Source organism: Schistocerca cancellata, chromosome 11 (genome assembly GCF_023864275.1).
Source record: "Schistocerca cancellata isolate TAMUIC-IGC-003103 chromosome 11, iqSchCanc2.1, whole genome shotgun sequence".
Taxonomy (NCBI): Eukaryota; Metazoa; Arthropoda; class Insecta; order Orthoptera; family Acrididae; genus Schistocerca; species Schistocerca cancellata.
In genome coordinates, this window is record NC_064636.1 from 117362815 (window position 1) to 117387856 (window position 25042).

The following is a 25042-nucleotide window of genomic DNA, read 5'->3' on the forward strand; positions in this document are numbered from 1 at the left end:
TGCGGCTTACTCTCTAGACTTGCCTCCGTCCTATAATCATCTGTTTGCATCACTGGGACTGGGAGACTCTCTCGCTGAACAACGCGTCAAGTCGTATGAAAACGTACGAAAAAGGCTCGCTGACTGGTTCGCTTCAAAAGAAGAGCTGTTTCTTTGGCATGGCATTCATAGCCTGCCAGACAGGTTGGAGAAATGTATAAATAGCAATGGAGAATATTTTGAATAAAATATTGTTTATCAGTTTTAATTAGAAGAAATTTAATTACTGCAACCAAATTCCAGATTCATACTTCTACGCTTGGCAGTTGGAACATCAATATTTTTATTCCCATATCTCCTATTCACTTGTGCCTTGGCATAACATTATAACATTTTATAATTCAGTTGTCCTTTCCCATTTCTTGATTTTGTGCACGTTAACACTCGTTAGAGACTTTGTGAATGTTTGATTGCATCTGATATTAAGATATTTTAATTTGTGAACAGTATGAACATGAGAAGACATCATTGCTATGTGAAATAGTGGAATTTGAGCTATCTGTTCTCTCTGGAAGTGAGCATCTTAAATATCTCATAACTGAGAAAAATGGCAGCAAGAGACTATCAAATATTATGCCCGACACGAGCTACCGCGTCCAGCTGGTTGGGAAAACTGTGACTGGCAAGAAGACTCTGCCTGTGGAGATTACACTTCACGCCCTGCCAGATGGTAAGGAAGACGCCTTTGTGTTTTCTCTGTACGATTTGTAATACTCTCAGACTAGGTTATGTTGTGTGGAATGGTGTTACTTATTTAACAAGTTCCACAATAGAAACGACAGAAGTATGGCTAAGATATACACATATGGTGGAGAGACTGTGAAAGGGGAGGAAAGTAATCCCTATACTAAAGGCCGAGTGAGCAAGAGATGCATTCATGGAAGACGCTGCTCCAGGTTTATGTTCCAGTCCAGCATTCTGTGTTAATCCACAGAGGGATTTCGTAATTGTTCAGGGCACTCTATTGTAGGGTAAATGTATTTTTCTAAACTTTAAGCCATACCAATGACAGTACCACACCTTAAATGAAATTACGAAGTGCTTATGATAGCTCAGAAAAGATGAATCTAATGTAAAAAAAGGATGGCTTAAGTATGATAACTTCCTATCTCTTGACTTAATAACAAGACGTAAATGGATGAGTTCACTCAGAATGCAAAGTTATTTGTATTGAATGTTGTTTACGATAGTGAAAATTACATAAAGAGAATAATACGAAATCTAACACAGCACTCGTTCTTTTCTTTAGAGGAAGTATTTGCTAAACATTATTTCAACTGCAGTCGATTTGACAGTGTTTTTAATTGATGTAAATACTTATTATAGAAAAGAAGGTCTGCTTTCCAGACAAAGATGTTATGTTATGAAGTATACCAGCATTATTAATGCATATACTTTATTCCCCCCCATGAACCATGGACCTTGCCGCTGGCGGGGAGGCTTGCGTGCCTCAGCGATACAGATGGCCGTACCGTAGGTGCAACCACAACGGAGGGGTATCTGTTGAGAGGCCAGACAAACATGTGGTTCCTGAAGAGGGGCAGCAGCCTTTTCAGTAGTTGCAGGGGCAACAGTCTGGATGATTGACTGATCTGGCCTTGTAACATTAACCAAAACGGCCTTGCTGTGCTTGTACTGCGAACGGCTGAAAGCAAGGGGAAACTACAGCCGTAATTTTTCCCGAGGACATGCAGCTCTACTGTATGATTAAATGATGATGGCGTCCTCTTGGGTAAAATATTCCGAAGGTAAAATAGTCCCCCATTCGGATCTCCGGGCGGGGACTACTCAGGAGGACGTCGTTATCAGGAGAAAGAAAACTGGCGTTCTACGAATCGGAGCGTGGAATGTCAGATCCCTTAATCGGGCAGGTAGGTTAGAAAATTTAAAAAGGGAAATGGATAGGTTAAAGTTAGATATAGTGGGAATCAGTGAAGTTCGGTGGCAGGAGGAACAAGACTTTTGGTCAGGTGATTACAGGGTTATAAATACAAAATCAAATAGGGGTAATGCAGGAGTAGGTTTAATAATGAATAAAAAAATAGGAGTGCGGGTTAGCTACTACAAACAGCATAGTGAACGCATTATTGTGGCCAAGATAGACACAAAGCCCATGCCTACTACAGTAGTACAAGTTTATATGCCACCTACCTCTGCAGATGATGAAGAAATAGATGAAATGTATGACGAGATAAAAGAAATTATTCAGGTAGTGAAAGGAGACGGAAATTTAATAGTCATGGGTGACTGGAATTCGTCAGTAGGAAAAGGGAGAGAAGGAAACATAGTAGGTGAATATGGATCGGGGGGAAGGAATGAAAGAGGAAGCCGCCTTGTAGAATTTTGCACAGAGCATAACTTAATCATAGCCAACACTTGGTTCAAGAATCATAAAAGAAGGTTGTATACCTGGAACAATCCTGGAGATACTAGTAGGTATCAGATAGATTATATAATGGTAAGACAGAGATTTAGGAACCAGGTTTTAAATTGTAAGACATTTCCTGGGGCAGATGTGGATTCTGACCACAATCAATTGGTTATGAACTGCAGATTGAAACTGAAGAAACTGCAAAAAGGTGGGAATTTAAGGAGATGGGACCTGGATAAGCTGAAAGAACCAGAGGTTGTAGAGAGTTTCAGGGAGAGCATAAGGGAACAATTGACAGGAATGGGGGAAAGAAATACAGTAGAAGAAGAATGGGTAGCTCTGAGGGATGAAGTAGTGAAGGCAGCAGAGGATCAAGTAGGTAAAAAGACAAGGGCTAATAGAAATCCTTGGGTAACAGAAGAAATATTGAATTTAATTGATGAAAGGAGAAAATACAAAAATGCAGTAAATGAAGCAGGCAAAAAGGAATACAGACGTCTCAAAAATGATATCGCCAGGAAGTGCAAAATGGCTAAGCAGGGATGGCTAGAGGACAAATGTAAGGATGTAGAGGCTTGTCTCACTAGGGGTAAGATAGATACTGCCTACAGGAAAATTAAAGAGACCTTTGGTGAGAAGAGAACCACTTGTATTAATATCAAGAGCTCAGATGGCAACCCAGTTCTAAGCAAAGAAGGGAAGGCAGAAAGGTGGAAGGAGTATATAGAGGGTTTATACAAGGGCGATGTACTTGAGGACAATATTATGGAAATGGAAGAGGATGTAGATGAAGACGAAATGGGAGATAAGATACTGCGTGAAGAGTTTGACAGAGCACTGAAAGACCTGAGTCGAAACAAGGCCCCGGGTGTAGACAACATTCCATTTGAACTACTGATGGCCTCGGGAGAGCCAGTCATGACAAAACTCTACCATCTGGTGAGCACGATATATGAGACAGGCGAAATACCCTCAGACTTCAAGAAGAATATAATAATTCCAATCCCAAAGAAAGCAGGTGTTGACAGATGTGAAAATTACCGAACTATCAGTTTAATAAGTCACAGCTGCAAAATACTAACGCGAATTCTTTGCAGTCGAATGGAAAAACCGGTAGAAGCCGACCTCGGGGAAGATCAGTTTGGATTCCGTAGAAATGTTGGAACACGTGAGGCAATACTGACCTTACGATTTATCTTAGAAGAAAGATTAAGAAAAGGCAAACCTACGTTTCTAGCATTTGTAGACTTAGAGAAAGCTTTTGACAATGTTAACTGGAATACTCTCTTTCAAATTCTGAAGGTGGCAGGGGTAAAATACAGGGAGCGAAAGGCTATTTACAGTTTGTACAGAAACCAGATGGCAGTTATAAGAGTCGAGGGGCATGAAAGGGAAGCAGTGGTTGGGAAAGGAGTAAGACAGGGTTGTAGCCTCTCCCCGATGTTATTCAATCTGTATATTGAGCAAGCAGTAAAGGAAACAAAAGAAAAATTCGGAGTAGGTATTAAAATTCATGGAGAAGAAGTAAAAACTTTGAGGTTCGCCGATGACATTGTAATTCTGTCAGAGACAGCAAAGGACTTGGAAGAGCAGTTGAATGGAACGGACAGTGTCTTGAAAGGAGGATATAAGATGAGCATCAACAAAAGCAAATCGAGGATAATGGAATGTAGTCAAATTAAGTCGGGTGATGCTGAGGGAATTAGATCAGGAAATGAGACACTTAAAGTAGTAAAGGAGTTTTGCTATTTAGGGAGTAAAATAACCGATGATGGTCGAAGTAGAGAGGATATAAAATGTAGACTGGCAATGGCAAGGAAAGCGTTTCTGAAGAAGAGAAATTCGTTAACATCGAGTATAGATTTAAGTGTCAGGAAGTCGTTTCTGAAAGTATTTGTATGGAGTGTAGCCATGTATGGAAGTGAAACATGGACGATAACTAGTTTGGACAAGAAGAGAATAGAAGCATTCGAAATGTGGTGCTACAGAAGAATGCTGAAGATAAGGTGGGTAGATCACATAACTAATGAGGAGGTGTTGAATAGGATTGGGGAGAAGAGAAGTTTGTGGCACAACTTGACTAGAAGAAGGGATCAGTTGGTAGGACATGTTTTGAGGCACCAAGGGATCACAAATTTAGCATTGGAGGGCAGTGTGGAGGGGAAAAATCGTAGAGGGAGACCAAGAGATGAATACACTAAGCAGATTCAGAAGGATGTAGGTTGCAGTAGATACTGGGAGATGAAGAAGCTTGCACAGGATAGAGTAGCATGGAGAGCTGCATCAAACCAGTCTCAGGACTGAAGACCACAACAACAACAACATACTTTATTCAACTGAACTGAAAATTTGCAACTTATACATTCAAGCATTTAAGTGCAATTCATGTCATCATGAGTAATTTAGAACGATCTTTGTACTGGGGCATCACATATTAGAAACAAACAATAAACATCCCTATCATGTATAAAACAGCCTCAAATGTCTTATTATGTTACAAACGAGTTAATGCGTTAAATATCACAGCTAAGTGTGGAAAATGTTAGGAAAAGTTTGAAATTCAGTTTAAAGTTTATTGAAAATCACTAAGTGCTCTCATTCTTATGTACTGGATGAAAAATCCTGGGTATTTTCACACTATCATTTACACTGCCTCAAGATAAACACACTGTAAAACTTGTCTTAATTCATTAAACTTTTAACATGAGACTGTACCTGTTAACTAATAGACTATGACAACATTTTAAATTTTTAAAATGGATCAACAGTTGTGTGAAATACTGAACATTTAATTTTTGCTGCCCCTTGAAGCCATTATGTAGGCAACTTTCAACTGGTGCTATGTTCTAGGATAGTCGCTCAGTAATGCAGGCAATATACAGGGTGGTCCATTGATCGTGACCAGGCCAAATATCTCACGAAATAAGTGTTAAACGAAAAAACTACAACGAACGAAACTTGTCTAGCTTCAAGGTGGAAACCAGGAAAACAGATGGTGCCTCGATTGGCCCGCTAGAAGGCGCTGCCACAGGTCAAATGGGTATCAATTGCGTTTTTTTTTAAGTAGGAACCCCCATTTTTTACATATTCATGTAGTACATAAAGAAATATGAATGTTTTAGTTCATTTCATTCGCTTTGTGATAGATGGCGTTGTAATTGTCACAAACATAAGGCTCACAATTTTAGACGAACAGTTGGTAACATGTAGGTTTTTCAAATTAAAATACAGAATGTAGGTACATTTGAACATTTTATTTCGGTTATTCCAATGTGATACATGTACCTTTGTGAACTTATCATTTCTGAGAAATCGTGCTGTTACAGTGTGATTACCTGTAAATACCACATTAATGCAATAAATGCTCAAAATGATGTCTGTCAACCCCAGTGCATTTGGCAATACATGTAGCGAGATTCAGCAGCGAGTAGTTCACCTTCCATAATGTTCGCACATGCACTGACAATGCGCTCACGCATGTTGTATATGTTCTAAGTATGTGAGCCTTATAGTCATTACATAATCGTGCAACTAACAAGCAAGAATGTACAAATAACAACACTGTGTCGTCTGTTCACTATAACAATGCATTCTTAATTTCTGTTTAACATTGTTCTCCAGGTTCTAGACTGGATACCTAACTTCAAAACATTGTTGCATGTTAACAGTTTCTACGTGTGACAAATTGTACCAGTAGCGTGAAGAGAAAAATTTTATAGCAAAGACTAAGTTAAAAATCTGATTATCTTTTAATAAATGGTTTTACATGTGAAATGTGGTGCTATCTATTACCCTTTCTAGTGCGCAGAGTTTCAACTTCAAAGCAATTATCATGTTGTATACTTCGGTAAGGAATGCTGAAATTTTTCTCATGGTTAACATCTATGTTATTTTCCTCTGAGCCAGCCGGCGCACGTGGCTGCCTCTGGCGCTAGTCATTGTCTGTCTCTTTGTTGGCGCATCGTTATTGGGATTTGGAGATCTAACTTGTACAAATTCACCTTGTCGACTGGGCCCTGCCCTGTTTGAGTCCCGCCAATTCCGATGAAATTCAGGTCTGTCGTTTTGCCAGTAGTTTACATAGTTTCTTTTTTGCTGGTCATGTGGTAGAGAATTTCTCCTGGAATCGTAACTGTGCAGTAGACCGTTGAGTCTGACGTTATTCTGTGTCCCTTCATAATAATTATTTTGGTTCCCATATTGCCTGTTTCTCTGATTGTCTCTGTGATAGTTATTACTACGGAAATGCGATCTTTCTCTGTAACTATTATTACTCTGCCAGTGGTTGTCATATGGGTGGTGTCTGTATTGGTCAGGATTTGCATTGCAAGAATAGCCTTGTCGTGTCCAGTTATTGTTTCGTTCGTCACGGAATTGTGATGGGTGTCACCTTTAATGATTGTTTTCCTACATTCGGGACCCGCGATTGTCAGTGTCAATTTCCACTTCTTATAACAGTCCCTGAAAAGCTTCAATGTCGTCTTTGCAACGTCCTGCCAAAATAATATGTCGTAAATGTTCAGGCAATTTTATTAAGTAAATGCGGATGAGTTCTGAGCAGCTGTATGGGTTTGACAGGCACTGATTCTTGTGCAATATTCAAAATATTTGACAAGACTGGAAAATTCAGATTGTTCAAAGTGTCTCATCATGATGGTGCTATGTATTACGCGATCTTGAGTAGCTTGAGACCAATATGCTGGGAGGAAGGCATGATAAAATTCTCCTTCACTGTGACAATCTTGAACGACCGATCGCATTCTTTCAACCGGTTCATTCTCTAAATAGCCACACATAAATTGTTATCCTGTGTTCTAATGACCAGTTGGGAGGAAAACAATGAGAGAGTTGATGAAGCCACGTTTGTGGATGAATGTGGTTGCCAGAATTCTTAAATGTTTCGAATTTACGTGTAGTAATAAACAGCTTATAGTCAAAATCATCATGTTGGCGAGTCGCATGTCGGTCATTGTTACGTCGTTTCAGCGGTTCTGTCTCAAAATTCGGTGTTCATTGCCAATTTCTTTCATAATTTCCGAAGTGCCCTGTGTTATTATTTTGCGGCTGTTCCGTATTTTTAAGTCCCTCTTCCCGTATTGGAGCGCGAGTGTCCTCTGAAATATGTAATTCTTGTATTTGTGTCAACTGATCTAGTACTTCCCGGATTTCTCTTTGGTGTTGCGTATTAATTTGATTCTGATTTTGTTGAATTTCCTAATTTCTTCGTATTCTTCTGTGTCTTTAAAGACTACCGGTCTTGTGTCATTCAGATTATCATCTACCTTCGTAGATAAATTATTTAGCTGATCCGAAAGTTCGACTACTTTCTCTGATAATGAACTAATTTCCTCCATGTGTCTTTCTGAACCAATTTTCAGACTATCTACTGTGTCCTTTAAGTTTTCCTGAGTTTTTGCAAGTAACGCAACCGAATCGGTAGAGGGAACTGAGTCAATTTTAGCCCGCAAGGTCCCATGATTTTCATGAACAATAGTTTGCAGTTCTTTTATGGCTCCTTCGTGATTCTGTAATGCATTTTCATGCCGCGAAAAAATAGGTTGAAAATGCTCACAAATTTGGGTTTTTACGTCATTACAGACTTTTTGACATTTCGATTCGATGTTATGTAACTCAGTAGTTCAATTTTCATGTGTTTGTTCAAGCCTGGCGTCTAACGTTTGAAGATTTTGTTCCATTGAGTCTAACTTTTGAAGATTTGGTTCCATTGTGTCTAACTTTCGAAGATTTTGTTCCATTGCGTCTAACTTTTGAAGCTTTTGCTGTGTTTGTCTCTGATTTTGTTCCATCGTGTCTAACTTTTGAAGATTTTGTTCTATTGTGTCTAACTTTTGAAGCTTTTGTCCCATTTGTTGTATTAATTGTAATAACAATGCACTGGTGTCTGAAACATGTTCGTCAGTGCTTTTCGACAGTGAATTTGCACCGGTAACATTCACATTTTGACAACCAGAAAATGTGTCTTGACTTATTTGAGAAAACGGTGAGGACCCAAAACCTGAATCTACAGTATTTGCGAGATTGTGTCCTGTCATTTCCAATTCCTGAGGCGAGCTGTTGCCGACCGGTCGATCGATAATTCTTCCCTGTTCATTAATTGTTTCACTGTCTACACCATTATTTGCAGCCTGCTCCATTTCCCTATGCACAATTACCAAATTACTACTTTGAACAATAGTTAATTCATTACACGGTGGCCCTAACACACTGCTCTCGTTTCACTGTCATTTCTCAGTTTACTTTGGAGCCTAGTATTACGTTTTTCACACGCCATTATTGTCACAATATTTCACACGATAACACAGAAAACCACAATTTGAAGAGCAAAATAAGAAAACACATTAACATAGCATTGAAAATAATATCTCGTTAATTGCAAGCGCAGCTGCGAAATACTTGGTACAAATCTACAGGCATGCCACAGCTGTTTTACTGTACAATAATGAAAAACTACGACTACAAAGAAAATTCTCTCTATAATTATGCGCTAGGAATAAACAATAGCTACAGTAATTACAGGAACTACAAGAAAAAATCAGAAGATTCCAGTGAGGTATCCTCGGCTGAGGGTCGACATATGAAACGTCCCCTTAGAAAAATTAATGAATTACTGTGCCGATAAACCTCTTACATTATTTGATTTTCAAATCAGTGGCTTACAAAACACTCGTTCGACCTATACTTGAGTATTGCTCATCAGTGTGGGATCCGTACCAGGTCGGGTTGACAGAGGAAATAGAGAAGATCCAAAGAAGAGCGGCGCGTTTCGTCACAGGGTTATTTGGTAAGCGTGATACCGTTACGGAGATGCAGACTCTGCAACCGTTACGGATATGCAGACTCTGCAAGAGAGGCGCTCCGCATCGCGGTGTAGCTTCCTGTCCAGGTTTCGAGAGGGTGCGTTTCTGCATGAGGTATCGAATATATTGCTTCCCCCTACTTATACCTCCCTAGGAGATCACGAATACAAAATTAGAGATTCGAGCGCGCACGGAGGCTTTCCGGCAGTCGTTCTTCCCGCAAACCATACACGACTGGAACAGGAAAGGGAGGTAATGACAGTGGCACGTAAAGTGCCCTCCGCCACACACCGTTGGGTGGCTCGCGGAGTATAAATGTAGACAGTTATGTGCACCCTGCATGACAACGGCTACTGTCCCTGTCACCTGCAACGAGTGCAAGGATTATCAGAGGCGGATTTCCCTCTAGGGGAATGATTTTATCGATATTTCTCGCACAAGATTATCTGAGTTATGGGATTTCTGGCATCGGTCGTCTTTCCCGACGAAGCAACCTTTACCAGAACTGCCATCATCAATCTGCATAATCGTCGACTTTGGACTAGAGACAGTCTTCGGGGAATGGTTGAGGCACCCCATCAGCATCGGTTCAGCAGCAACGTGCGGGTGGGGATTCCTGGCGACCACATTCTGGGACCGGTTATTATTCCACAACGCCTCGACGGAGGAACGTAACAGGACTTACTGCGGAATACTCTGCCTAGGCTGTTTGAGGGCGTGCCTTAGGCCGGTATTACACTATCAAATTTCTTTGTCAAAGATTTGATCAAAGATGTGATCCAATATTCCGTCCAATATATTTGACAAAGATCTTTGACGTAGCGCTAGAGGAGGTATTACACTGTCATCAAATTTTTCGTCAAAGTTCAAGATGGCTGACAACAACTTGTTACTAACTGCAGCAGTTCTATGTACTCCCATTGCATTGTGTGCACATGTGGAAAAGAAGTGGGGGAAAAAATGGAACCATACATACGAGGTTGACAGTCTTAAAAGTCCTGGGATTACAACTTGATAATAAATTCAGTTGGGAGGAGCACACCACAGAACTGCAGAAAGGCCTTAACAAATCTGTATTTGCAATTCGAGTGTTAGGAGACAGGCAACATAAAAATGAAAAATCTTGCATACTTTCATTCCATAATGTCATATGGGATAATATTTTGGGGTAAATCTTGAAGTCAAACAAGTTTTCAAGGTCCAAAAGCGTGTAATACGTATTATTTGTGGAGTAAATTCACGGACCTCCTGCAGAAACCTCTTCAAAGAACTGGGTATACTAACTACTGCTTCTCAGTATATTTACTTCTTAATGAAATTTGTCGTAAATAATATATCTCTTTTTCCAACAAACAACTCAGTTCATACATACAATACCAGGAACAAAAATGATCTGCACAAGGACTTAAAAGCGTCTGTGATCTATTCTGTTACTCGTTTTTATTCTCTGTGGGTGTTTTTAGTATTTGGAAAAAGGGACCGATGACCATCGCAGTCTGGTCCCTTTAATCCCACAAACCAACCAACTTACTTTAGTTCAAAAAGGGGTCCACTACTCAGGAACACTCATCTTCAATAATTTGCCAGGAAACATAAAAAATTTAGTTAGAAATAAAGATCAGTTTAAAAGGAGCCTGAAAGACTTACTACTGGCCAACTCCTTCTACTCCATTGGCGAAATTTTTAATAGAAACAAATGATGTATTTATTCATACTATTAGTATTGTTATTTCAGCTTAAAAAAATCGACATGTTCCACATCCACGAGGCTCTCCTCAGCACGGATCTACGGAACGAAAAACTAATCTAATCTGGGTGAAGCCGTGGGTTTTACGACGACACGATAAAAGCATTCAACAAAACTTGTTACGTGAGCTTACAGTGGAAGACGTCAAGTCGTACATCAATTACTTAAGAATGAATGAGCATACATTTCTGTATGTGCTCAATGAAGTGTATCCTCATATCACAAAGCACAATATTCACTTAAGAACTGCTACATCTTCAGAAGACAGGCTCACTATAACACTCCCATTCCTTGCTACAGGAGAGGGTTATGTTAGGTTGGGTTAGGTTAGATCAGGTTAGGTCTCCAATCTTCTTAATCTATTTTTGTATTCAGGGTGCCTCACGTTGTAAAGCGCCTCATCAGCTTCAGACATCTCTATTACTTTTGTAGTTGTCGGCACACACCAATTGTATTTACCGGCAATGGTTATAAAAACACTACAGACGACAGTATGCTGCAGCGATGCTAGCGCTCCATGTGGTAACATGTCACATTGCAGTGAACAGAAGACAAGCGGTTTCTTTGATCAAATATACAGCGAGGCCCTAGATTTGATCAAATATTGGACGACATTTGACAAAGTCTCTATTACACTATCAAATATCTTTGACAAAGATATTGGACAAAGATATTGGACAAAGAAATTTGATAGTATAATACCGGCCTTAGGCAATACGATAGGTTATGTGGGTTTTGCACGACGGAGCACAGACCCACTTCTGCATTACAGTTTGTCGACACCTCAAGAACATTTTCTTCGGACATCGGATAGGATACAGTGGCCCCGTAGCATGGCCTGCTAGGTCTGCTGACGTAAACACCCTGGATTTTTACGTCTAGGGGCATCTGAAAAGCATTGTGTGTGCTGAATCAGTTCCTGATGTGCTGACATTTCAGCACTGTGTCCGCCGTGACGCCTCTAACACTATTAGGAGAGAGGCTGGAACGTGCGAAAGAGTGCAGCAGTCCATGATGCGACCTGTGGACGCGTGCATTGCATCCTATGGAGGACATTTCAAACATCTCTCGTGACACGGATGCGGTGCAGCTCTGTATTGTGCTCCAGGACGATTTCCACGACGATTTGCTCCCGTAGCACACACACCGTCCATTTCCAAACACATGTTCACAGGACGCTTTTTCCTCCATTTCCAATTAGGAACCCATAGCTGCGTGTGTCGTTTTTATTAATGACCAATCTGTACATTTGTCTTAACGCCATAAGTAAAGATTTTGGTTCTACGAACTACTTGGCCATAAACACATCATACCATTTATGTTAATCCCTGCTGGATTACACGACAAGATTCACGCGCTCATTCATCACAAATCACAGTATATTTCAAGGTTCAAATGTGACATACCATCACTCACTCTGACAGAGTGACAGATCAAAATAATGATGTGGACACATTACTTTCTGAAAGCTCGAAACATTACATAACTTACACTCTTCAACAAAATACTGCATAATTAACTATTTGTTGACTAAGTACGCATTTTAAAAAATAAGTATCATAGTGTCGGTATGTTGACTGTAATGGGAAGTTGTAAATTTTATTTTTTAGACAAATTTAAATTTCTCCCAAATTATTTCAAGTACGAAACTGAGAATGCTACAACACTAGTCGGGAAGACTATAAAATATGATATACAGGGTGATTAAAAAGGCAGTATAAATTTGAAAACTTAATAAACCACGGAATAATGTAGATAGAGAGGTAAATATTGAGACACATGCTTGGAATCACATGGGGTTTTATTAGAACAAAACAAAACACCCAAACTGCGAACGTGACGGGTGAGAGGTACGCCGATATGTTACAGAATCGCATCATTCCCAGCCTAGTTGATGAAAAACCTGCTGGAACGTACGATATTTATGCAGGATGGCGCTCCACCCTATATTGCTAGACTCGTGAAAGATCTCTAGCGCGCGTCGTTTGGTGATGACCGTGTGCTCAGCCGCCACTTCTGTCATGCTTGGCCTCCCTGGTCCCCAGTCCCCAGTCTGTGAGGTTATTGGCTTTGGGGTTACCTGAAGTCGCAAGTGTATCGTGATAGACCGCCATCTCTAGGGATGCTGAAAGACAACATCCGACGCCAATGCCTTACCATAACTCCGGACATGCTTTACAGTGCTGTTCATAACATTATTCCTCGACTACAGCTATTGTTGAGGAATGATTGTGGACATATTGAGTATTTCCTGTAAAGAACACCATCTTTGCTTTGTCTTACTTTGTTATGCTAATTATTGCTCTTCTGACCAGATGAAGCGCCATCTGTTGGACATTTTTTGAACGTTTGTATTTTTTTGGTTCTAATAAAACCACATGTCATTCCAAGCATATGTGTCAATTTGTACCTCTCTATCTACATTATTCCGTGATTTATTCAAATTTATACTGACCTGTTGATCACCCGGTAGATCGGAGTATGGGAAATGAGTATTATTTTACAGATCGGTGTGTAATTTCCCCACACGTGGAAGCATGTGAACACGACAGCTTGGAAAGAGGAAGGCAGCGTAGAAAAGACATAAGGCCCGCTTTTGAGTGCTCTGTAGGGAGCCCAGGCAACTGAGGAGACCTCTCCCCCTGTCCTAAGTGCCAATGCAAATCCCCACACAATTCACTTCCTGCTTTTCTTAAATGTTTGTAGCAAAATTTAAGAACTATGTAAACGGCAGACAAAACTGAACGTCTCAAACTACAAAAATGATACATAAAGTCTACATCTACATCTACATCTACATGGATACTCTGCAAATCACATTTAAGTGCCTGGCAGAGGGTTCATCGAACCATCTTCACAATTCTCTACTATCTCGTATAGCGCGCGGAAAGAATGAACACCTATATCTTTCCGTACGAGCTCTGATTTCCTTATTTTATCGTGGTGATCGTTCCGCCCTATGTAGGTCGGTGTCAACAAAAAGTTGGGGCATGGAGTTCCGTGACAAGATTCCATCTTTTAAGGATTTCCAGCCCAAATCCTGTATCATTTCTGTGACACTCTCTCTCATATTTCGTGATAATACAAAACGTGCTGCCTTTCTTTGAACTTTTTAGATGTACTCCGTAAGTCTTACCTGGTAAGGATCCCACACCGCGCAGCAGTGTTTTAAAAGAGGACGGACAAGGGTAGTATGGGCAGTCTGCTTAGTACATCTGTTACTTTTTCTAAGTGTCCTGCCAATAAAACGCAGCCTTTGGTTAACCTTCCCCACAACATTTTCTATGTGTTCTTTCCGATTTAAGTTGTTCGTAATTGTAATACCTAAGTCTTTAGTTAAATTTACGGCTTTTGGATTAGACTGATGTATCGTGTCATGTGGATGACATCAGACTTTTCGTTATTTAGGGTCAACTGCCACTTTTCGCACCATTCAGATATTTTTTTCTAAATCGTCTTGCAGTTTGTTTTAATCTTCTGATGACTTTATTAGTCGATAAACGACAGCGTAACCTACAAACAACCGAAGACGGCTGCTCAGATTGTCTCCCAAATCGTTTATGTAGATAAGGAACAGCAAAGAGACTATAACACTACCTTGGAGAACGCCCAAGACCACTTCTGTTTCACTCGATGACTTTCCGTCAATTACTACAAACTGTGACCTCTGACAGGAAATCGCAAATCCAGTCACATAACTGAGACGATATTCCATAAGCACGCAATTTTACTACGAGCCGCTTGTGTGGTAGAGTGTCAAAAGCCTCCCGGAGATCCAGTAGTACGGAATCGATCTGAAATCCCTTGTCAATAGCACTCGGCTCTTCATGTGAATAAAGAGGTAGTTGTGTTTCACATGAACGATGTTTTCTAAATCCATGTTGACTGTGTGTCAATAGAACGTATTCTTCGAGGTAATTCATAATGTTCGAACACAATATATGTTCTAAAATCCTGCTGCATATCGACGTTACCGATATGGGCCTGTAATTTAGTGGAATACTCCTACTACCTTTCGTGAATATTGGTGTGACCTGTGCAACTTTCCAGTCTTTCGGTGCGGATCTTTCGTCGAGCGAACGGTTGTATATGATTGTTAAGTATGGAGCTAATGCATCTGCATACTCCGAAGGGACCCTAATTGGTACACAGTCTGGACCAGAAAACTTGCTTTTATTAAGTGATTCTTTTATTAAGTTTCGAATCAATATCCATATTCCCATATCTTACAGCTCTACGAACTAGAGAAGCCACATACTTAAAAAAAAATTTCCAAATACCAATATTATACAAATTCATACTCTTTTTGAAAACTGTTAAATCTGTTTACGAAAACAAGTTTTACTGAAACAAAACTTACTTCCTAACCACAAACTTTTGCATAGGTGAGTTCAAAGCATCACTTTTAAACTGAATTTCCCACATAAGGTTTGGATGACGTTTAGTCCATTATTACTTAACGTTGTTTCTCTTTTCTGAAATTCCCTGGGACCTGAAATACGGATTTATTTGCTCTTCGTCCAGCGTCAGTTTTTTCGCCCTTCCAAAATATTTCACAATCTTTCGAATTTGATCTGTATCAGTTGAAATAATTTTGTTATGCCATCTAATGGGTAACTTGCCACCGAAATCCATTATCCTCTGCTCTGGTTACTATTTATTACTCACATAAAACAAATACGTTGCCCACTAAAGCAAAAAATTAATTAAATTTTATCCACTGTTGACTGAACTTCTGTCCAGTGTACAAACTATTTTGCAACTCCATTTACTTTTGTCTGCCAATGCCCTTGCCACTGTGGTAACGCCGGTTGTCGTCAGATCACCGAAGTTAAGCGCTGTTGGGTTTGGCTATCACTTGGATGGGTGACCACCCCGTCTGTCGAGCGTTGTTTGCAAGCAGGGTACACTCAACACTTGCGAGGCAAACTGAGGAGCTACGTGACTGAGAAGTGGCTCCTCCAGTCTCCGAAACTGACATACGGCCGGGAGAGCGGTGTGCTGACCACGTGCCCCTCCATATCCGCATCCGGTGACGCCTATGGTCTCAGGATGACACGGCGGCCGGTCGGTACCGTTGGGCCTTCATGGCCAGTTTGGGGGCAGTTTCGCTTTTTATTTACTTTTGTCTGCCAAAATACTCATTGGGAAAACCATTCTTAAATTATTTGTAACTATCACATCGTTCAGTAACAGTAATTTTCCAAGTTCCTGTTTCCCCTAAAATTTTAAGTAATAAAATTTATCTTTTCTATCAATAAATAATCTAGCAACGAAAACAATCAATTTTTGACTATATAATGCAACTGGATACCTAAACAAATCTACTTACCATACGGCAGCAGAACACACACACCTAAAAGAAGGTCATAATTAGGCAAGCTTTCGGAGCCAGTGGCTCCTTCTTCAGGCAGAAGGGTTGAAAGGGAAAGAAGAAGGGTTTCAAAATCATTTCAAAAATTTTTTCGATTAACACTACCAGCAGGATCAAATTTAAAAAATTACTGTCTAATTGTTATATAAGCGACTTCAGATGACTCAGTTGCAAAATTACATTCACCATCATCTGTGATTATTCAGCTGTTCTTTTCTATGTCAGACAATCTACAATCATGCTCATACAAACTACCCTCTACATTATTAACTGCATGAGACAGCTGATGTAGGATAGCTTCTATTTCATTCAGTCATACACACACATTCTTTTCAAACCGTACTTATTTAACCTTTTCGTAGCGATTCCACTATAGTAACCTTTTTCATTACTTTTTACACATCATCATTTAATGTATGTGACCTTCATTTTCTTTCTCGAGCTATTCGGTTAATTCCCTCTCTTAATTAGATTTTTATGTCCTCTGCGGACGTCTCACATTTGGTCTCAACATGAAAAATCCTTTCCTCAGATTTCTTACCAAACTCATGTAAATATATCCCTAAATTTCCTTTAATTTAGACTCCTGGAATTCAATATGTCCATTAACTTCATATTTGAAACAACTGAGTCACTAGGTAAACAACTTATATAACTGTACCGCTGATCATTTTTCCGACTGCTGTTACTGGATTGTTGCTCAGTTTCGTGACTGATATTACCAGACTGTTGATCAATCTTATTGTTCTTTCCTCTAGCCAAATTACTTATTTTACTATATTGTTCATTTATTGTGATTATTAGTTTCAAAAACATTTCCTGAGCACTCTCAGGTTTATATTCCTCATGTGTCGAAGTGTATGGCATCTTTATGGTCTTTGAACAGAGTCGTCAGACTTCTCCCAGTTTTTCCTGTATGCTAAGAGGGGCAACTTTAGAAACTGAGCTATACAAGATCTATAACATCACCTATGCTACAGGACTTCCCCCATTGAGTCCAACTCTGGGATGCTATTCCAATTCAGGACAGCCCTGGCAATAGTGATAATGTAAGGGTGGAAAAGAAACTGAAGATATGAAGTTTGTGTTGGGTAGGGCAAACCATCTGAGTAGTTCGTGCAGTAATGTTGACCACAGTGATGTGGTGGCGTAAAGGTTAGCGTGTCTGCCTAGAAGACCCGGGTTCACATCCTGACTGTCGCAAAAATTTTCAATTCATTTCTCCTGCTTCCACCATTATCGTAGATAAAGATGAGACTTTAATGTTCGGGGAAATTTTAATTATAAGATCTGTAAGACATTATTAAAAGTGGCATCTAGGACAAATCACAAAATATATGCGATTTTGATGAAGTTCAGGACAAAGAACATCTTCTACAATGTTGTAACCGTTCGACATATGTAACCCTTGATGGACTGCGTCTAGGCAATAATGATGCACTTAACATGGCCAATACTAGGCTGAAAAACTGCAAAAGTAATTTTCCAGTCTCTAAAAAGTAAAAGGTACATGTGCCAGTGTGTAAATATCTATTCACAATTTTTTAAAATGTAGCCTACACAGATAAGATTGCTACAAAATGTGTCTCAGACACATTTAGTGACAACCGGTGCCATTCTACTGATCAGGCGTGCCCAAACACAAACAAGTGTAAATCAGAATCGTTCCATACTGGCTAAAATGATCACCTTTAACAGTGACCTGCTAAATTTACACACCTTGTCTGACCTGCAGGGGAAAATATGATCTACAGAACGAGTTGTTCCTTTCAGCTCTCAAAATCATGAATGGAATGTGTATGTGCTACTGAAACATACCTGAACTGCTTTGATGTCAATGATGAGATTCTACAGTTATGAATTTGGACACATAAACAACAAAAACTAATGAAAGACTATATTTCATCGAGTTTTCAAGTAGACCTGAAAATTAAATGGTGTAATACTGACATGTAACCAAAAATTTGAGAAGAAAATTTTACAATTTAAAACCGTCATATAGTCATTTGATGACATTTACCTACGGAATTTGAAAATAATCACTCAAAGTGCAGAAAAAAGCCACACCCTTAAATTGACCTGGCGTGGTTCAGGCAAATACTGTTTTAAGAAATGATACTGTGATATGTCTGAAATGAAAAATTTATAGTCAATTTGTGTAACCAATTTTGAGCTAAGACAGTGAAGCAAAGACATTTAATTCAAAACGATTAAGGAAACTTAGTACACCACAGCAGCAATTGCCCTGTCTGTTGGATGTTAGTAGAAGAGTGAAGAAAATAAGCAAGTGAAAAAGAAAACTTACTGAAGGAGTAGATAGGATTGTGATGATTGTGCATATAAATTGAAATGGAGCTGAACATGACACATAGTAGCTAAATGAGTACTAAACAGATCAACGAAGGTCTTTGCTGGATTCCAAGAAACAAGAAAATAGAGAAAATATCCTAATGGAAGAAGGATAGATAAGAGAAAACACACAGATCCAGCAAGCACGCATATGAGTATAAACTCTATTTCTTGGAGAAGTCTTGGGGAGGCCTCTATCCGTCATTGGACACGAAATGCCTAAGATGATGACGATGATGAAGTCAGTCCTGAGTTGCATCATAAAACAGGAAAAAAGGGACCAAACAAGTATATTTTGAACTAATTCTGTAAATCAATAACAATGTGGAAAGATGTGCAGACTTGTAGAATTGAGAGTAGGTGACAAAAATATTGTATTATTGTAGCAATGAAATATAGGTCACTGACATTAGAAGAGTTGCCTGCGATTTCAGTTCGTATTATATTACAGCTACTGGTAAATTAGTGCAGCAGAGATTTTGTAACCCATCAAACACAATACCACAAGTACATTCAGGTACCAATGTTAACAATTTATCCTTATATTTCAGACTAGTGCGAACAAATTAACTCTGACATATAATATCACTGATAATGAAACATGAAGTTAATTTTGATCACTTACAGGGTAAACCCCTATGGTGTTTCTAACATATAGCGTGTGTATGAGTTGTAAACTAATGTTGTACCCGCAATGGAATTCTCACGTATACAAATGATCAAAACGGCCCTACTATTGACAATCTACGCCTACAGATTTGCGTAAAATGAAGCTTGGTATTTTGGTTTTATTTTGCTTCATTTTAGCAATCAAACCAATTACTGCTATTGGGATGCTACTAGAATGAATCACAACTTGGATACCATAAATGATTTATTGTCAAGAAATATATAGAGTACAAAAATTCTGTAAATATGGTAGATCCCACCCTAAATGTAATTTCTAGATTGGCGGAACATATTTTTCACTTTGCTGGGACCATGTCCCGCATTATTACATGGACACGAAGTTGCCTGTTACTGATTAGCGGTGAGAAACGGAAGACGTGCACCTTGACAGACACTTTCGGAAAAAGCTCAGTTGACAAGCAAATAGAACTCAATCCATTTACTGTGAGTGTTTCCCTAACAGCCTAACTCAGGAGCTGATGATGATGTCGCTGTTTGGTTTGTGGGGCTCTCAACTGCGCGGTCATCAGCGCCTGTACGAAGTACAAATTTTTATAAAGCCATATCTAGCGACTGTCACGAATGATGATGATGATGATGATGATGATGATGAAATGATGAGTACAACACAGACACCCAGACCGAGGGCAGAGAAAATCCACAACCCAGCTGGGAATCGAACCTGGGACCCCGTGATCCAGAGGCAGCAATGCTCGCCACTAGACAACTAACTGCGGTCGCAACTCAGGAGCGTGTGTCACCTACTGAAGAACCAACGGCATTTACACTGCAGCAACGATTTGCTCATTTAGCTGCGGTGCAGAAGAGGTACATGGCGTACATGTAATTCTCTGCCTGGACAGTGGATGCTATACGCTGTCCACAAACGTCCAAGGATCAAATTTCGTCAGTGCAAGACATAACACAACTCAATATTTCTGTTTCCTCACCAGCGCGAAACAGAAATCCGACCCAAGCATTCTTTCGTAAAGATGCATTTCAATGTGTGTCAGACTTCGCAGAAAAGTAAAGATTCATCACTCTACTAAAATGAATAACAACTCTGTTTACAAAGGAACGTCTTCACACCTCCTTGCGTCACAAGCAGAACGTCTCAAAATGTAGTCCCCAGGTTCTCCGCTGTAGCTCTTACCTGTGAAGATTATAGGTTGATCCCCAGAGGGAAGTATCTTCGATCAGTCCCCACAGGAAAGTGAGTTCACGCCATATGCCCTCTCTCTCTGGGAACTTGGCGTCTATACCTGCGCTCAGACGACGAATCCCAGCGGCCGTTACAGAAACATTGCCACAACAAGGGCATGAATCTGCTAACCAATCGCCTGTAGCTCATACTCCATTCAAAAGATCTTCTGCAGTTTGGTGCTCTTTGATGGGAAGTGTGCCTCGTCACTTCCCATGAGAAGATACTTCCCATATCAGCTGATGACTGTTGCCTGTGACCCTGCACATTCCTTCACATAAAAAGTATGTGTTTTCGTATTCTTCCAACCCCAACGCTTTCACCAGGTACAATATTCTGAAATAATTTTTCGGATCACCAGACGGCAACCTTCCACCTGCACCGTCCACCGTACAGGATTTCTGTTGCGTCAGCGATGTAAACTGCCACCTCCCTAACTTCCCCCCCCCCCTCCCCCTCAGGGTAGTAAATATCAGACTCTGCAGAACACCACTACTCACCACCCAGCCCTTCTGTAGCCAACAGCAGCTTCTAAGGAACGTATTGTCCACGTCGAACTTTCTGTTAGCACCCAACTCTAAGTAACTCCCAGACAAGCAGTACTCCAGTAATTCATCGTATGTGGTGGTAGCTAGCATCAGTGAACGACATGATCAATAACCCGATTGTTCGTCGTAAACAGTGCTGTAATGAACAGAAGAGACAAAGAAACTGGTACACCTGCCTAATATCATGTAGGACCTCCACGATCACGCAAAAGTGCTGCAACACAACGTGCTCTAGGACTGTGAAGTAGTGCTGGTGGGAACAGACACCATGAATCCTGCAGGGCTGTCCATAAATCCGTAGAAGTAGGAGGAGGTGGAGATCTCTACTGAACAGCACGTTGCGAGGCATCCCCTATACGCTCAATAATGTTCATATCTGGCGAGTTTGGCGGCCAGTGAGAGTGTTTAAACTCAGAAGTGCGTTCCTGGAGCCACAATGTAGCAATTTTGGACGTGTGGGGTGTGGCATTGTCAAATTGGAACTGCCCAAATCCGTCGGAATGCACAATGGACACAAATGGATGCAGGAGATCAGACAGGATGCTTACGTATGTGTCAACTGTCAGAATCGTGTCTAGACGTGTCAGGGGTCCCATATCAGTCCAACTGCACTCGCCATCAAACACTACAGAGCCTCCACCAGCTTGAACTGCCCCCCCCCCCCCTGACATGCAGGGTCCATGGATTCATGAGGTGGCCTCCATACCCATACACGCCAATCCACTCAAAACAATTTGAAACGATACTCGTCCTACCAGACAACATGTATCCAGTCACCAAAAATCCAACTTCAGTGTTGACAGGCCCAGGCGGGAGGTAAAGCTCTGTGTCGTGCAGTCATCAAGGGTACACGAGTGGGCCTTCAGCTCTGAAAGCCCGTATCAATGATCTTTCGTTGAATGGTTCGCAGGCTGACACTTGTTGATGGCCCTGTACTGAAATTTGCAGCAATCTGCGGAAGAGTCACACTTTTATCACGTTGAATGATTCTCATTATTCATCGTTGGTGACGTTCTCACCTGATCTTTTTCCGGACGCAGCGATGTCGGAGATTTGATGTTTTACCGTATTCCTGATATTCACAGTACACTCATCAAATTGTCGTACGGGAAAATTGCCACGTCATCGCTACCTCGGAGACCCTGTGTCCCATCGCTCGCGCGCCGACAATGACGTGACGTTCAAGCTCACTAAAATCTTGATATCCTGCCATTATAGTGACAGTAGCCGATCTAACAACCGCGCCTGACACTTGTTCTCTTATATAGGCGTTGCCGACCACATCCCCATATATTATCTGTTACAAGTCCTTGTATTCGAATATGCATGCCTATACCAGTTTCTTTGGTGCTTCAGTGTGTGTGACCATAAGTATACTGAATAAAGAAATAATAATGCTGAGAATTGAAGTTCGCAAAAGGCAAAGCATAAGGTGATAGTCACAGCCACCTCATGGTAAAAGGCGTCGATCATGTAAGACAAAATCCATACAGTAATTACATATGCATATATAACTGTTGCCTAACTACATGTTCTTAAAAGAAATATGCTTACAACTTTCTATAAAATTGCTTCCACTTACACATAATGCATGCAATTATGTAAATTACATACACAAGTTTATCAGTATCATGTGGGCACAGTTTGCAATTTAAATTGTGATTACCAATAAATGATATACTTTCAGACTTTTTTATGAACACATAAAAACATTATATGCAGTTCCTCGTTTAAAAAATGTGTACAAGATTTGTCTGAGCTAATAAAGTAATAAATATCAGACCATGTTCAGAGGGATGTCTAGATAATTAATGCCTCACAACGTTCTTTGGTTATGTAGTAATATCCCAGAAAACGTTACTATACGTATATTACAAGTTTTTGAGATTGAGTGATGTCTATAATACATATTATGTTGTGTGTGTGACGTTTCCAAATAAGTTGTTGTTGTTGTTCTTCCATTTGTTGTACTGAACTGTAGACCTAATTGTAGTAGAAATTTAAATGACAGTAAAAACCTGAAGGGTAAACCTATAACTGTATCAGATATCAAACAACATATAACAAACACATATGCAATTGGAAATGCTTGTAAAATATTTTTGTGTGAAATATAATTTCGTGTGTCGAGATTATAATGTATGATTGGCTAATAATGAATCATTTGTTATTTACAATTATAACAGAGAGTGCATACAGTTATCAATAAGAAAAGGTTCATAATGAACAAATCGTTATATATACTTTCTGACCTTTCTCTTTTCTTCTTACTGGACTGCTTTATAAGGATTATTCTGTTCCAGCCCCAGGAAGTGTGAGAGCTGTGAATGTAGTGCCTTTGGTGTCTGGCAGACTGCTGAATGTTACATGGCAGCCTCCGCTGAATTCACAAGACGAGTCACTACGATACAAAGTCACATATCAGGTATCTAAACAAACTACCAGTTATTTGATGTAACACGAATGAAATAATTATGGCTAGGGTTACACACTACCATTCACCAAATTAGTTTCACACTATCTAATAGAAGGGGACATTAAACTTTTGTAATGCTGTTCTTCACTCTTATTAAATGGTCACTTTGCCAACAGAGATCTGTTCGTACATTTGTCGCTACCTCAATAAAATATTTGTGACTTTCCTTTCTTCTGTTGTTAAAGAGAGGAATATAACTCGTTTCGTAATGTTTTGTGCACCCTCCTCATCGACTGGTCATCCTGAGAAAATTTTCCACTTAAACCTTAACAGAAAACGAATAAAATTTTATTCATGAATAAATGTGCAATAAATGTGACTGCTTTGTTAGAGTTACCTATTTGATTAGAAGGCTGTGAAATAACGGTAGGCGATGAGGCGCTGACGGATTTAAAACAGTGGAGACAGGTCATGTGTCATGCTTGAGTGACTCAGTTGGAAGACTTGCCCATGAAAGGCTAAAGTTCTGGGCTTTGAGTATGGTCTGGCACACAGTTTTAAACTGTCAGGAAGTTTCAAATTATTGCACATTCCACAGATGAGTGAAAATTCATTCTGTATACTAAAGCGTTGATTTGTGATACTAATTAATTATAAGACACTCGATTCAGAGGTGCTTCATTAGAGGTTTTCTATGGTGCACAATGGTATGATGTAGTTCTAAAAAGTATTTAATATGTGTTGAATATAACTTTTAATTTGTTTTGTGTCACACAAACATTACTTAAAAGCTGTGTTCAGACTGTAAATGCAGACATTTCGGTTTTAAAAACTGAACACAAAATTAGTATCGTAACAATACGAGGTTGCAAATGAAAGATGGTATTTCTTTAAAAAAACCTAACAAATGTTTGACAGCAAAGGTAATTAAAAGTGATATACACTCCTGGAAATTGAAATAAGAACACCGTGAATTCATTGTCCCAGGAAGGGGAAACTTTATTGACACATTCCTGGGGTCAGATGCATCACATGATCACACTGACAGAACCACAGGCACATAGACACAGGCAACAGAGCATGCACAATGTCGGCACTAGTACAGTGTATATCCACCTTTCGCAGCAATGCAGGCTGCTATTCTCCCATGGAGACGATCGTAGAGATGCTGGATGTAGTCCTGTGGAACGGCTTGCCATGCCATTTCCACCTGGCGCCTCAGTTGGACCAGCGTTCGTGCTGGACCTGCAGACCGCGTGAGACGACGCTTCATCCAGTCCCAAACATGCTCAATGATGGACAGATCCGGAGATCTTGCTGGCCAGGGTAGTTGACTTACACCTTCTAGAGCACGTTGGGTGGCACGGGATACATGCGGACGTGCATTGTCCTGTTGGAACAGCAAGTTCCCTTGCCGGTCTAGGAATGGTAGAACGATGGGTTCGATGACGGTTTGGATGTACCGTGCACTATTCAGTGTCCCCTCGACGATCACCAGTGGTGTACGGCC

The 25042-nt window shown here is 40.1% G+C and overlaps 1 protein-coding gene across 1 annotated transcript in view; it reads left to right on the forward strand.

Annotated features, from left to right (window-relative positions):
• The window catches only part of LOC126108298 (uncharacterized), a 535066-nt gene that overhangs the window by 374014 nt on the left and 136010 nt on the right, over positions 1-25042 (forward strand). Inside the window, exons 17-18 of the mRNA XM_049913520.1 lie at positions 487-709; positions 23420-23541. Coding sequence (XP_049769477.1) covers positions 487-709; positions 23420-23541 — 345 coding nt within the window. The remainder of the gene's footprint in view (positions 1-486; positions 710-23419; positions 23542-25042) is intronic.